This window comes from Anastrepha ludens, chromosome 5, assembly GCF_028408465.1.
Source record: "Anastrepha ludens isolate Willacy chromosome 5, idAnaLude1.1, whole genome shotgun sequence".
NCBI classification, from domain to species: domain Eukaryota; kingdom Metazoa; phylum Arthropoda; class Insecta; order Diptera; family Tephritidae; genus Anastrepha; species Anastrepha ludens.
Window position 1 is genome coordinate 126316431 of NC_071501.1, and position 16847 is coordinate 126333277.

The following is a 16847-nucleotide window of genomic DNA, read 5'->3' on the forward strand; positions in this document are numbered from 1 at the left end:
AAACCGCCACTTCCGTAATATTGCGTTATTTTGTGAATGAATGTGTGCAGTTGAAATGAACCCGGGGCCAACCGAATGGCAGTCATGCACGCAGGCCCGGCGAGAGGGGGGGCGGGGGGATCGGGGACTTTTTACCCCGGGCCCGGAGTTCTCAGAGGGGCTCGGACTCGAGAGTAATTCGAATTATATGAATCAGACATAATTGGAAAGGGCCCGCATTTGCAGTTTTCCCCCGGGGCCCGGATGTGCTCTCTACGGGCCTGCATGTACACCTCATTCGGCAAAGGTAAAAATGGATTGTATATATGTATCGTATATAATTTAAATTTTTATTTTTGATATCATGAACAAATGTAATCTATAAGTATGTATTTACATCTTAAGGTTTAAAAATACGCGCATGCTACTTAATTAAAAATAATGATCTGAAAAAAATCACAAACAAATTGGACAAATAGCGAATTCTCTTCAACGTTTTAAGGCGGTCAATATGACCGATGCTCAATTGTAATTTATAATATATATTTTTAGCTCTCATTTACATATTTATGTACAATCAGTTTTAAAGCATTTTTCTTTGAATTCCATAAGAAGCTTTTAGGTGAAAAACTAACTCCTATAAGAACTTCCTGATGGAATATTTCTAACTATAAAAAAGATATATGTATGTGTAGATGATAATTAACCACACTTAGTCGCGATAAGTTCAATAAATGAATGAATGGAAGGAAGCTTAAAAATACTTCGAGGAATCGTATCCTTTTGGTTAGTTTTTCTTAGTATCAGCTTAAATTTTCTTCTGTTGTTTTTATGAAACTTCGAGCTTATGGCAGTTTTCGGAATATATTGGATTTCGTGGAAGGTATTGCTCTTTCACCTTTTATTCCATACCATCTACTACTGTTTTTATGGTCCTGATATATTACAATTCCAATTGGAACTGCTCTTGGTCTTCTATTTTCAGTGATTGGGTCTTCTTCACTAACTCGACTGGCAGCGGAACGCATTTCCGGAATGGAGTGCGCGGGGTTCCACGGAGCAGGCACGTGGGCAGATTGGCAGGTGGTGTTCGACTTAACGGTGAACCTCTCAGATCCTTGAGAAATGACCGCTCGTAGATAAGCTTCGTGCCTGTGGTTAAAGAAATATATCCGATTAAAAATAAAAATATTTATGTAAATGACGCAAACAAATTAGCAACGTAAATAAAATTGAGTGAGTGAGTAAAATAATTATCGCGTACATATGGTCTTGAATGCACACATACATATGCCTATTCCATGCACTTGAACAGAAACCAGAAAAGAAATAAATGAGTTTTGCACCAAAGGAGTTCTACAACAAAATGAGTCAACTTCAGTGATATGCACAGCGAAGATTTTGTTATTTTTATTAAACACTCATGTCGTATTATTAGTCTATTTGATAAGTCTGTACATATGCATACTATTGTACTATACATATTATATGCACATATATATATAAATATATACTCGTATATGTAGTTAGTATGTATATTCATATATATTTTTTGGGAATGCTATGTTATTCCAGGGATTATCAAAATAAAAACAAAGTTTAACACTTTCATTTCCTGGAAACGCTCAAACTTTGAATTGGTGCTTCAATTTGTTAAAATTAATTTAATTTATGGGTTGCACTAATATTTAAAATTGAATTTCTGCTATGCACACATTTTATTCCACGCTCAAACTTTGATAAAATAACTTTTTCGAGAAGTTTACAAAACTTACCACCAGGTGTTGTCGAAAACAATGTACCACCGGGCGTGGATGAGTAGACTTCCGGCATCTGAATGGGGTCCGAGATGACAATTTTTTTCGTTTTCGGGAGGGCATGAGTAAAAGCCTGGCGAGCAGTTGGTGATGCAGACATTTTGTCTTTTTACTTCAGCTTTTTTTTGACTAATTTGGCACACAGCGGTGCTATAAAATTGCTTTAAAAAGCCGTTTAAAGCAGATTCACTTAAATTTAATCCTTTAGTTTTGCGTAGTCAACGACTCAAATATTTTCCCACCAGAAATCGAAATTGTGCAATAAGTTCCCGCACTTTACGCAATTGATGAACTTTTCTTAAACTTGAATTCTTTTAAGAATCAACTATTATCAACTTCAATTTGGAGCTGTGGCGCACTTAGCTGTGACCGACGATTCCCGACATTCAATTACCGTTCCGAGTCAAATGAAAGTTTGAACTTGACTGTTGTGTTTGGGTCGCGGAGAGCTCATATTTATACGAAAGCATGGGCGAACGTGACGTTGTGGAAGTGGTGAGCACACGCTCAGTCGGCAGACAGCTCAGCAATAGGTTTGTCGACATCGCCCTGTAGGTAGGTATATGGCGCTGACGCCAATGCCAAAGTCGACGTCGCTTTTGTTTTTGTTTGTTCTAGCATATGCCGAAACGTTCTTACGAGCTATAAAAGTGTTGAAGTGTTTCTGTTGTTATTGCCTCTGTTGGAAGTGATAAATAAAATTATTGCGCACTGTACAAGCGTTTTAGAATTCGCTATTTGTTGATTTTCTCTTCATCGCAATGGCCTGAATTCATTAACCTTGTGGGTGAATTTACTGACCGCGTGCCTGTTCTTTTTTCGTCAATATTTCTGCATTTACTTTTCCCTCTCCTATTTGCTTTTATTATTTACAAACACGTTTAACCGAAATTCTTCCATTTGGTTGATCAACATAAGATTATCATTGATATTTCTAGCATCAACCATATACATACATATGTATGTATGTATGTATGTATGTATGTATGTATACATACATATGTATGTGTATAAGTAAGAAACTACTCTGCATAAGAGACATATGTATGTATGTATTTCAATTAATAGCTAATTGTGGGTGCTGAAATGTGCACATGTGGATCTACATATGTATAACATATGCACATAGGGTAGGTTCATATTTATAATCAACGAAGTTGATGGGAAAAACATACATACATACATATAACGAACTAATATTTAAACAAGGTGGATTTAATAAGGTGACAGCATTCACCCAGCTGAATTTTTCGCCGTAGGTATGGCTTACGTCAAAATGATATGCTTTGTTTGTATGTATTGGTATGTTTACATTCGTATGTTTACATTTGCTTGCTGATTTTGACTTGATGCTTGCACCAAACGCAACAACAAATACATGTAGGGTTTTACTTATATGTGTTTGCTGTCACCTGTAATAAATTCGCCTTGTATTTAAATTATTGCGTTTACTTTCCTTGTAATGATGTTGCATTTATTCTGCCCTAGACCAGAGCTGTAACGTTTTGGTGCTCTCGCAACATATTCATTCTTTTCTCAAAATTTTGCTCTCTTACCGGACAAGAGTGTCTATCAATACATTCATGTCTAATCATTTTCTACTCTTTGCGATGGGGTGAATTATTTTAATTTCTCTGTGTACATAATTGTGTCAAAAAAGTTGTGCAAAAACTTAACTCTTCTAAAAAATTGTTTTCACATTTATTTTGCTCAGAATATGCATATAGTAGTACATACATACATACTATATGTCCATAGAACTTGAGGAAGGGTTGCATTTTTCTAGTTCTATTCTTATATGATAAACGCAATATTTTCGCAGGGTGCAAGGAGGCATTTTTGGAATGTTGCCGTATAGAGGTAATATTTTTTCGAGATAGAAAGCGCTATTAATCTGGCCCTTAATATAGCAGCACATTAAAGTAGAAATTAAAATTTGAGTTGTGGTGAAGCCCAATGTCACCGTGATTTGTATGTAGATACTATATGAGCAACATTTCGTAGAACTTCCTAGTATTTGTGATATTTCACTAGATTGACGCAGTTGAAATAATTGGGACTTGTGCTCAACGTCATGTACACGTGTATTATTAGGAATTTTCGTTATAGTTACATACATACGTATTTACGGAACACGTAAACTTTGCCAGTGAGCGTATATAATACAAACATACACACTATTAACATGTCTACTATGCAACTGGCTGATGCAATAAATACTTATATGTACATACATACATACATAGGTGGCGCAACGGCGACAACAATACAAATCGTGTAAACAAAGTCGGCATATACCATTTTCATACATAAATATGTTTACAGAATCATGCGAACATAATATCGGCAAACTACACAAAATAATGCCGGCTGTGATAGACGCAAATGAAGTCCACAAACCTGGGAGAGACTTTCAAACGGCGTAGTAAAATTTGCAAATTTGTGCGTATGGATGTATGAATTTAACCCTAGACGGCACCATTAACAATTGTTGAGCGATAAAAGAGAATAATCTTGAGAGCGCCAGCTAAATTTAAGCGTCCACAAATTCATACATACATACATTCATTTGTGTGCACATAAAAAACGTGTGGGTTATTGCTGTTGGGAATCTAAGCAAATAGGCGAGAGGCGAACGAAACAAAATACATACATATTATGCATACATATATAAAAACACAAATACAAATCATGCGCGTGCTTTAACAAATCTGTAAAAAAAGTTGCGACTACTGAATTGTATTTGCCCATTTGTACATATTTTGATTGACTAAGATACAGCGGATTTTAAAGGACGCTTCGTACATATGGACGCTGCACATATGTATGTACATGCACATTTACGAATCTTTTACATATGTATATTACGTTCTGCCGGCTACAAAACAATAAACAATCGGCATACCTATTTATATGCGCACATGTCCACGCAAATTTATTAGGCAAAAATACGCACATACATATGTATGTACAGTCAGCGTCAAAATGATAGCACATTTGATTTTTTATTTTTAATTTAACATATGCTACGAATGATAAATTTAGATTCATACAGTTCCAATATATATGTAATAATATATTTAAAAATAGTGTTTATGGACAACCAAAATTAGTAGCTCTTCATTAACCGTTTGAGTGCGATTCGTCGATATAGCGACGATAACTAATTACTCCAAATTTGCGGCGCGTTGCTATAGCGACGATTGCATCACTGTGCATTTGGCGTTCGGCTAGGAACGTGTTGAATATTATTTTGCGATATTTATAAAAAATTTATGTCATATAAAAGTATAAATTAGTTGAGACCGTTAAAAACAATTTTTATTTTTCGTTCAATATCGATATTTTGAAAATAAATTGCGCAAATGTGTAGTTTGTAGTGTAAAAGGATCTAAAAATCCAAAGCGTTCCCGGCTAATATGCAACATTTGCAAAAAAGGTGTGCATGGTACATGTGTGGGGAACCACAAATGTGCCAAAATTTGAATAATAATGCCGGAACTTGTTGTAAAAAAAAAAAAAAAGATGATATTAAAAAAATGTAAATAAGTTTTTCTTATAATCATAACTAATAGTTTAGTCTACAAAATAAAAATAAAATTATTGAAATATGTATTTTTTTGTGTTCTCTATGCTTATATTTGTAAAGCCATCATATTTCAGTTTTCTTAGACCAAATTTTGCTTCGCAATTTTCGTATGTATTAAAGAAAATCGCTTAGCACTCAAACGGTTAAAGTGAAACAAATTATTTTCGTACTGCGTCAAAAATATAGCACATTCATGGAATCAGTGAGTTTTAAGCACATAACAATAATAAATAAAGAAAAAAACTTATTCTAATAATGAGTGGACCCTCCATTTTTCTTTATGACTTCAGTCATGCGACTTGGAAGTGATTTAAATAGTTTCTTAATATACTTTTGCGGAATCTCGTCCCACTGTGCTAAAATGCTGCTTTTAAGTTCGTCAATACTATCATACTGACGATTTTCGGAGTAAACCTTAAAAAACCTCAAAATATTAATGTTTTTTTCGTTGAAAAATTGTTTTACAATTTTTGCTGTATGCACAGCTGCGTTATCCTGCTGGAAAATTGGGGAACCTTTTGTAACATGATGGCCACGGTTTACCACTTCGTTGTCAATCAGATTTATGTAGTCTCTGCTGTTCATTCTTGAAGGTACAAATTTAATTTCACTTATTTTATTTATTCCACTTAATGTGCTCTTCTGCAAATTGTAATATTTCTTGCCGATGCGTCGCTGTTAGTGGTGGCTTCCTTTGAAGTTTTTTGCGTTGGATAGTTTCAGATTTTTGCAAAAATCTTTGTACATTACGTACCCGTGTTTCAACACCAGCTGCTTCTGCAATTTTCTTGGCAGTGGGGTCAGAATTGGATGCAACACGCAAAATCACTCGCTCTTGTCTAGTCGTAATTGATTTTGGGCGGCCTCCGGAATGAGCTTTTCCATAATTCTCGGGATCTTTTAATAAATTTGAAATTACTTTACGGCTTCTATTTAATTGTTTTGCAATTTCACTTATTTTTGCTTTGTTTTTATGCAAATTTAGAGCCACTTTCACTTCTGCACTGTTAAGCTGCGTTCCTCGCCCCATTGTTATCAATAAATGTTATTTTTATCTTTATTGTACAAAATAAACACGTTTTTTTGCGAAACAAAATAATTGTCCACATTTAACGACTGTCCATCAATAACTACGAATTATTTTGTGCAAATGTGCTATCATTTTGACGCACCGATTTCACACATTTTTCAGATAACGGTAGTTTAACTAAAATATATTTACCGCTATGCCGCTCAAAATGAGCAAGTGGACACATTTAACTCTTACATTGCAAAAAAAAAAAGAGGTTGTCTGTAAAGTCGGTTTACTGACGATAGTTTAACGTGATAACTTCATAAGAAAATACTGATTGAATGGTTGCATTTTTCAGAAGAAAATTTTAATTTTATTTGTTTGATAGATATTCTGTATGGATATAGAGAATGAGTTAACATTAACATAACATAACATAACATAACATAACATAACATAACATAACATAACATAACATAACATAACATAACATATCATAAAGCATTCACCAACAGCTTTCATTTGATACCCATATTGTACATACACGTCCGAAGGTTACCCGGGTCCACGTTTTGACCTATATCTCGAGACCCTATCTACCAATAGGTATTCAAACTATACGGAAATCATCTTCAATACCTACTTAACAATGTGTGTAAGTTTGGTTTAATTCGGTTCAAAGACACGGCGGGTCCACGTTTTGGCATATATTTCGAGACCCTAGTCATCAATAGGTATGAAAATTACCCCGTATTAAAGCACTTATCAACAGCTTTCATTTGATATCCATATTGTACAAACACATTCTAGGGTCCACGTTTTGGTCTCTATCTCGAGACCCTAGTCACGGAGCGGATGGAAATACTCTGAACTAAAGCATTCACCAACAGCTTCCATTTGATACCCATATTGTACATACACATCCGAAGGTTACCCGGGTCCACGTTTTGACCTATATCTCGAGCCCTATTTCCAAAATAAAATATAATCCATGTTACTCGTGGATGATGTAGCTTTCGAATGGTGAAAGAATTTTTAAAATCGGTCCAGTAGTTTTGAGCCTATTCATTACAAACAAACAAAGTTTTCCTCTTTATAATATTAGTATAGACAACATATCTTATAAGGTATATGGTAAATATTAAAATACATTTTTTCCTTCATATATAATAAAAAAATTAATAATTATAACATTAAAACAACAGGTATTATTAACAAACTTGGTTTTATTTTAAATTCTTCAAGTGAATCAAATTAATAATAATCAATAAGAAGGCATATGCAAATACAAATACGTGAATTTATATATGTACATATGCGCATATACATACATATATACGCTCACTTAAGTAGGAGAGAGCAAGATATCGAACGTTGCCGTTCGTTTGCTTTGTTTGCTTTGTCGTTCGTTCCGCGCTTTCGCTTGCAGTTCATGCAATGCAATGAGCAAGGTAACGACAAATGAGCAAGGTAACACTAATGAGCAAGGTAACACTAAAGAGCAAGGTAACACTAATGAGCAAGGTAACACTAAAGAGCAAGGTAACACTAATGAGCAAGGTAACACTAAAGAGCAAGGTAACACTAATGAGCAAGGTAACACTAAAGAGCAAGGTAACACTAAAGAGCAAGGTAACACTAATGAGCAAGGTAACTACATATGAGCAAGGTAACACTAATGAGCAAGGTAACGACACATTTTTTCGTGCGTGCAGCCTGTTAAATCGAATTATAAGACGTTATCACGTCAAAAAGAATAACAAAAGGAATACAAACATATTGAAGCAATTTTTAGTTTATTTGTGATTGTGCTATCATTTTGACGATGACTGTATGTATGTACGTATGAACATACTTGTACTACGTCGTAGAGGAGGCGTTGGCGTCAATTTATTATTGGAGCTAACACGTGTGCCAACTTAAGTGTTCCTGTCGTGTTCCCTACGAAAGCCAAAAACCTGCAAGTACGCATATTATACATACAGAGAGTCACAGTGAAAATCATTCATACTTTTTATATTGGACGAAATAAGCAAAGCAGTTCGATTTAAATTTTTTTGTAGTTTTTTATTAATTAATGCGCTAAATGCAACTGATATGTACATATAAAAAATCTATAAAATGTGTAGTGTGGGACTATAGAAGAATGGTATCAAAATCAATTTACTTTTTTATCATAAAGATTTAAGTTTTTTTTTTTTCATTTTTATCAATTGAGTTTTACAATTTTAAACATTCAACTAATCTTTTGGATCCAAATACTTGGTATGTTGTCAGATTAGTTCTTAAAGTGAACCTGTATACATATGTTTATACGTTTGTATACAAAACATTAAAATACGACGCTATATGCTAAGGCAGCATAACTCATCCTGGAAGTTGCAGCCATGGGCACCGGCACGTAGGCCAATGCATCAAGGCATTTTCCAACGCTACTGCGCTGCTTTATTTCATATATTATATATATGTATGTATGCATATTACACATACAGTGGTGGTCACGAATTTAGCATTCTAGTTTTTCTTCTTAGCAAACTAAATGATTACTAACATTTTTCTTGGAAAGCTATTTACTAAATAGGGAACATGAACTCCTATAATTGTTGTCTGATGTATTCCTCCTTTCCTTATAAAACTCATTTATACATTTATACATTTATAAAGGTGTTCGTCCATATAGGCGCTTCGTTTATGAATTGGACCTTCGCCAGGTCAAAAAAAACTATGTTTTGCGTGTAAAGTGTTGTTCGGTGGACGACAAACATGCCCACAAAATGTTTTCCGAAAACTCTTTGGTGAACAAAAAGTCTCTTTGACGAACAAAAGTCTGGATTTTAGGCTTGGTGATAAGTGGTTTACGTTGCGCTATGCACCTTCAATCGTCTTATACATGGAACATACACATGTACATTGATACCACATGTTGACGACACTGGATCTGCCAATGAGATTATACATATTAACTAATTTTCTGGTTTTTCGCGCTCTGGGCCGTTAGCCCATTTTTTATTGTACGTTACGATATCTCTACATTTGTTGAAGTACATATAGACCGACCATCTTTTAAGAACATTGCAAATGCTTCGATATTTTCAGAAAACCCTTTAGACCTATAGAAATAATGTTGTCTCGGCATAGGGTTCAAAATTCATTACCACTACTGTATGTGCATATACGATATGATACAACGCAGAAAGCCTAAGTTGAAATCGTTAGAGTAGACGCCAACATTCATCCCCCAAAGTGCAGTTGCCGGTTTTTACGTGCTTATTCACAGTCTGTGGCTTTTACATACACAACAGGTATATGTGACGTTTCAGATTTTCCTATTAACAAGCATTTTCTGAATATTAATCTACATACCTACCTTAATATTAATCTACATACATACCTACAAGCGATGTTTCCAGTCAATAGTAGGCATTGAAACTAGGATGAACCAAATGGCATGTTAAACTCACTCGTGATCATTTAGTTTTGTTTTATTTTTTGCCCAGTTGTGCATAAAGTTAAATATAGTTTAATAAAAACCACGAAGTACCAATACAGGAATTCCAATTTCTCTCGTTCTCGTAACATATTTTTCAATGTAAATATAAACAAGTGCCAATAAGCATTTTAGCTTAGCACTATTGAATTATATTTGAAGATACATTTGTATGTATGTATGTATGTACGTGTGTCCATGTATGCATACAAGGGCAGCTAAATTACTTTAATTTAGAAAAATACTGTAAAAAGAAGTGTGTCAACCTGACTTAAAGTTTTTCTTCTTTTTGTGTGCCGAGTTTAGCCTGCCAACTAACACATTTTCTTCGACATTTTTCGGTTATACTTTTTATACAAAACGGGGTTTTACATATGTATGTATGTACTTTTACTTTTTCAAAAATTTACTACGGTTCAGAGTGTATGTATGTTAGGATCACTCGCTAGGATACACATATGTATGTACATATATATAATCATTTTTAACAAACTTGTCAAGAACATATGTTGAATTAAGTTTAAAAAGGCCCATACAAAAGGTTTGCAGTTCCTGTATAATCGTATGTACATGCATACATACATACATATGTATGTAGTGGTAGCGGAGAGGAGTTATCAGCGAAAGTAGTAGCCGGCTACATGCTGAGTGGTGCCATTGAATGGAAGTCAATTAGTAATGCATTTTAGATCGGCTTAGAAGTCTGGAAAGATAGTTGGCGTAGGAGCGATAATATCTGGCAACAGTCCTGAGCGGAGCATAGCTCTTCTTGAATCAGGGTGTTCTTAGTATCAGAAGAAAACAAGAAGAACGCGTATTCATAAGTCCTTTGAATAAAATTTCTTATGTTGTTATAAACAAAATTTCATCAGAAAATTTGTTGAGATTTCGCATGGCTATCAACACAAAAAATAATTGCCTAACACTTCATATATGTACGTATAAGCATACTTTTACATGTGTTGAGGGGGTTGTTTTTTTTTTGCTTTTTTTATTTCTTTATTTATTTTTTTGTTTTGTAGTTTAATTCGCGATGATAATGCGTAAAAAAGTCATCGTTTAGTAAGCTTTACGTGCCGGATAAATCACTAGCCAGCTCGTTCGTGCGACTACGCCGATACACAGTTTAACATTTAGAAGACGACTTTTAACGTAACATATTATTGCTGAAATACCGCTTGCTTTACTATTGCGAAAAGTGTGTGAAAACTCGTCCTCCATATTATGCGTCAGTTCCGGCCCGCAATGATATTCAAAACTGCAGCCAATTTCACGGACATTTAAACAAATTCTTCTGTACTTTATTTCAATGTAAGCATTTCCTCTTGTAAAAAACACTCTGTAATTCTGTAGAGTTTGCAAAAAACATATTGTATTAAATAAACACATATGTACAAGCATACATACATATGTACATATGCACGTGGATTAAACACTTTCTACAAATATTCACTTATTTATGTGTGTATGAATGGAACTTCTATTTCCAGAAATACTAACTTTCGTATCATTCATACGAACATGTGAATGGGATCAAAACAGACATAACAACCCTAAATATAAACAATAAATAGTTAAATTTCAATTGCACTGTTATTCAAAATGAAGGTTTGCGTCTCCGTAATTGATGCAACCAAGCACCAAAAATAAATCCCTCTACTCAAAGTTAGAACAGTTAGGTAGCATAACTTTCTGCAAAAGGATATTTTAATCGAATTTTACTCAAATTTTCTTTTATACAGGGCAGTTCAAATACATATACATATGTAAGTATAGAAAAAAACGATTTTGTTATGGGAGCCGTAAGCTGTCATTTACTTTTGTTTCATCAAATACGTAGAATCCTGTTGCACTTCACTTAGCAGCATGCACATACAAATGTACATAGGTCTGTGCTCCTATGTAAGTTTGTATGCATATAAAAATGTGTTTCTGTAATGCTTTAAAGACACTTATAGTGAGTGCTCAAACAATTAGCACCTGCGAATTAAATAATCTTGCATTTGTTGCAGGAGCGTCATGATACAAAAAAAATACATTTTTAAATAAGCATTAAGAAATTCCACCAGCTCTTCCTTTTGGCTGCTTAAAAAATCCATAGCGATATCCATTAACATCAGCAGTGGCAGAACTGCTTTTCGGTGCATTGCCCCTAAAGTATGAATATATGTATGTATGTATATCTCTTGTGAGGCAAACGGCTACAAACATAGCTAAATTGTCATTCCTTTCATGCACAAATTTTCCGAGAAGTGATGAATCGATGGCGGTAAGTATGTCATTAGATGAAAATGTGTATGGATATAGAAAAACGTCTCGTATTAAAGTCACCTGATTGTTGTTTTCTTTCCATAATTGAAAATTAGTCTCGAAATAAATCAAAATACGTCTGGATGCATGCGAAAGATAAACAATTTATAATTCAGGTAACTTTACATACATACATACATGCATATATACAGATGTATATACATATGTATATGTACATAGATTTGCTCAAGGTAAATACATACTTAATAAAATTGGCTATTTATTGAACAGGAAAGACAATTATCATTGCTTGATGGGAATGCGAAATTTCCATTGCATGTATGTACATAAGTTAATGCAACATTTATTCATATTTCAATATTTAGTCAGCATATTTAGCCAAGTTCGTTGTACTGATTTCGTATTTCAATATTTAGTTATTTCATATCAGTTATCATATTTCAATATTTAGTCAGCATATTTCATGACTGCTTACATTGCAGCTAAATGCTTATAAATCATTTATGCTTACTTTACTGTGCCAAATAATTAAATGCTGATCAATAAAGAATTATGTAAACCAGCATAAGACTATTTATAAGAGATATTGTAATTTTAAGTAATCAGTGTAAAAAGATAATTGAATTAATAAAGAGCTAAGCTCTTAAATATTTTTTAAAAACCAAAATAAATATATAATTTATTAACTGGCGCCCGAGCAGGAACCCCAAGGGTCCAGGGACCAGTAGTGTCAAAAAGGATCAGTCGGTAAACGTCCTAGTAAAATTGCATAAGTCGGCCTAAAGTAGCCCGCCGCAATCGGTAAAAAAAAAAACGAGTGTGAAAATAATAAAAAAAATATTTTCTCCGCATAAGTCGGCCTAAAGCAGCCTGCCGCAGGTAATCACCCGTAACCGCGGGACAACCGACCGAGACCCATAACTTCCAAATCGCGTAACTCGGACTACAAGGATAGCCTGCAGCGAAAAAAAAAAAAGGAGAAGACATCTACTGGTCCAATCAACCAAAAAAAAAATCCACGGGAAACGAGGCACCTGAGTAGAGCAGCAAAAGGGGAGTGGAATCAAACACTAGCCGCCCGAGGTTCCAGAAAGGATAATGATATTCCTACTAATAACATTATATTTGCAAATGGCAAACGCAGGATTTCGAATAATTGACTATACGAACGCACAATTCTTCTCTTCTTAATTGGCGCGATAACCGCTTACGCGATTTTGGCCGAGCTTAACAAAGCGCGCCAGTCGTTTCTTTCTCGTGCTAACCGGCGCCAGTTGGACACACCAAGTGAAGCCAAGTCCTTCTCCACCTGATCTTTCCAACGCAGAGGAGGCCTTCCTCTTCCTCTGCTACCACCAGCTGGTACCGCATCGAATACTTTCAAAGCCGGAGCGTTTGTATCCATTCGGACGACATGACCCAGCCAACGAAGCCGCTGGATCTTTATTCGCTGCGCTATGTCTATGTCGCCGTAAAGCTCATACAGCTCATCGTTCCATCGCCTGCGATATTCGCCGTTGCCAACGTGCAAAGGTCCAAAAATCTTACGCAGAATCTTTCTCTCGAACACTCCAAGCGTCGCTTCATCGGATGTTGTCATCGTCCACGCTTCTGCGCCATACGTTAGGACGGGCATGATGAGAGTCTTGTAGAGTGTTAGTTTTGTTCGTCGAGAGAGGACTTTACTGCTCAGTTGCCTACTTAGTCCAAAGTAGCACTTGTTGGCAAGAGAGATTCTACGTTGGATTTCAAGGCTGACATTGTTATCGGTGTTAATGCTGGTTCCTAAATAAACGAAGTCTTTTACAACCTCGAAATTATAACTGTCTACAGTGACGTGAGTGCCGATACGCGAGTGCGCCGACTGTTTGTTTGAAGACAGGAGGTACTTCGCACAATTAGTTACATTTAATACAGGATGGACAAGACTACAAACTGGAACATATAGGATCGTACACGTTATTCACTTAGACGAATACCAAGAGACCTTGGACTACCTTAACACTATCATACAGCAAAAAATAATTAACACTAACCCACTCCTTCCTTTCCTAAAACACGAAGTTGAAAACATCCAGAACAATTTGGATAAATTAAAAACACAACCAAAACATAATAAAAATAAACGCTCAATTAAAATATTAGGCACTGCTTGGAAATGGCTTGCAGGAAGCCCAGATTATGACGACTTTAGAATCTTAAGTGAAAAAATCAATAATGCATTGGAAAACAGTAATGATCAAATAATTATGTTATAAATAGAGTACTAAGTGAAAGAATAAAAAACATTACAGAACAATCTAATAAAATACTAAGTGCATTAAAAAATAATGAAAACATACAGCATAATGTAGCTGTTAATATTAAGTATAAGCTAGATATAATAAAGGAAGATATTGCTAACATAAATTACGCCATTCATTGGGCAAAAACAGGCACAGTAAATTCTTACATTTTTTCAAATAATGAAATAAATTTAATGAAAAGCATTCATGAAAATCAAAATAACCCCTTTAATAATATAGACGAAACCTTAGAATTTTCTAACGTTAATGTAGCTTCAAATATATTAACTCAGTAATATTATATGTAGTAAATATTCCCTTAACCAATAAAAATACATGCGAATCATTACTAATAAAACCAATAAAAAAGGGAAACAAAATAAATAAAATAATAGGTCTATTTATAAGTTCGTGCGGTTTTACAACAGATGGCGTAACTTGATTATTATTCCATCGATCCACATTTCCAAACATTCATTGGAGAGCTACTGTCGTAAGGCACAAACGTCAGTATAAGTTTTTTATTTGAAGCGTAAACAACAATATTTTTACCACACTTGAAAATGTCGAATTTCGTGCCAAATAATGTGTTTTTGCGGGGAATTCTTCTTCATTATTTTAATATGAAGAAAAAAGCAGCCGAAAGTCATCGTATCTTGGTGGAAGTTTATGGTGAGCATGCTCTATCTGAGCGAACGTGCCAGAAGTGGTTTGCACGCTTTAAAAGTGGTGATTTTGGCTTGGAAGACGAAGAACGCGAGGGTGCGCCGCCAAAGTTCATGGATACCGAATTGGAGGAATTGCTCGATCAAGATCCGGCTCAAACGCAAGAAGAGGTTGCAAAAACTTTGGGAGTTGATCAATCAACCATTTCCAAACGTTTAAAAGCCATGGGAATGATCCGAAAGGTAGGCCATTGGGTGCCGTATGAATTGAAGCCAAGAGACGTTGAACGCCGTTTTATGGCATGCGAACAACTGCTTCAACGGCACAAAAGAAAGGGTTTTTTGCATCGAATTGTGACTGGCGATGAAAAGTGGGTCCATTACGACAATCCAAAACGTCGGGCAACGTATGGATACCCTGGCCATGCTTCAACATCGACGTCGGCGCAGAATATTCATGGCCTGAAGGTTATGCTGTGTATCTGGTGGGACCAGCTGGGTGTTGTGTATTATGAGCTACTGAAACCGAATGAAACGATTACGGGGGATGTCTACCGACGACAATTGATGCGTTTGAGCCGAGCACTGCGAGAAAAACGGCCGCAATACGCCGATAGACACGACAAAGTTATTTTGCAACATGACAATGCTCGGCCACATGTTGCACAAGTGGTCAAAACATACTTAGAAACGCTCAAATGGGATGTCCTACCCCACCCGCTGTATAGTCCAGACCTTGCGCCATCCGATTACTATCTCTTCCGATCGATGCAACATGGCCTGGCTGACCAGCACTTCCGTAATTACGATGAAGTCAAAAAATGGATCGATTCGTGGATTGCGGCAAAACCGACCGAATTTTTCACAAAGGGAATCCGTGAATTGCCAGAAAGATGGGAAAAAGTAGTAGTAAGCGATGGACAATATTTTGAATATTAAATTTGTAACCATTTTACGTCAATAAAGTTTCAAATTTCGAAAAAAAACCGCACGAACTTATTCATAGTCCTATTACAATTCGAAAAAATTTTAATATGTGAAAATAAAATATTTGGGAAAAGAAATGAGTGCGAAAAGCATAACACATTAGAAATATGTAATGATAAGGACATTATTGACATAAGCAACTCCTCGTGCATACCAAACCTACTCAACAGTCATCCAGCTAACTGTACAACAATCAACAACCAACACGTATCCGCAATAGAAGCCATTTTACCAGGAATACTATTTTTAAACCAATATGAAGGGTCAGTCACATTGGACAATGAAGAAATGCGACTCAATGGATCATATGCAATACATTTTCAACGGAACATCAGCAAACAACCCACTTCCTGCTATTCTCCAGCCCAGCAATACAATAAACCCAGAGGAAGAAATTCTAAGTCTTGAAATGATGAAGGAATTGCGTTTAAAAAACCTTAAGCACATCGAAGAAGCAAAAAGAAGAACCTTAATATCAACAGTAACAAATTTTGGCGTATCCAGCCTATTACTGGTTCTAATAATAGGGCTAATGATGAAATTTAGACCAATAAAGGAAAATAAATTAATCGGAAAATATGTAAAACAAATACCATTGGAGAGAATGAAAACTACACAAGAAGAGGCTAAAACACAGTCAACAGAATACGATGACCACACGAATAGTGCAGCACCATATTTCAATTACAACACGTAACGCTCGAGGACGATCGCTTTTAAGAGGGGAAGAGTTAATGCAACATTTATTCATATTT

At 35.3% G+C, this 16847-nt stretch overlaps 1 protein-coding gene across 1 annotated transcript; it reads right to left on the reverse strand.

Moving 5' to 3' along the window:
• Positions 1–308: 308 nt before the first annotated feature.
• LOC128863473 (eukaryotic translation initiation factor 4E-binding protein) lies at positions 309–2244 on the reverse strand. Its single transcript, XM_054102640.1, has 2 exons — positions 1755–2244; positions 309–1131 (listed from the first exon to the last, which is right to left on the reverse strand). Exons 1-2 carry the CDS (start codon positions 1894–1896, stop codon positions 923–925), a joined length of 351 nt encoding a protein of 116 aa, XP_053958615.1. The 5' UTR covers positions 1897–2244; the 3' UTR covers positions 309–922.
• Between the last annotated feature and the right edge of the window lie 14603 nt (positions 2245–16847).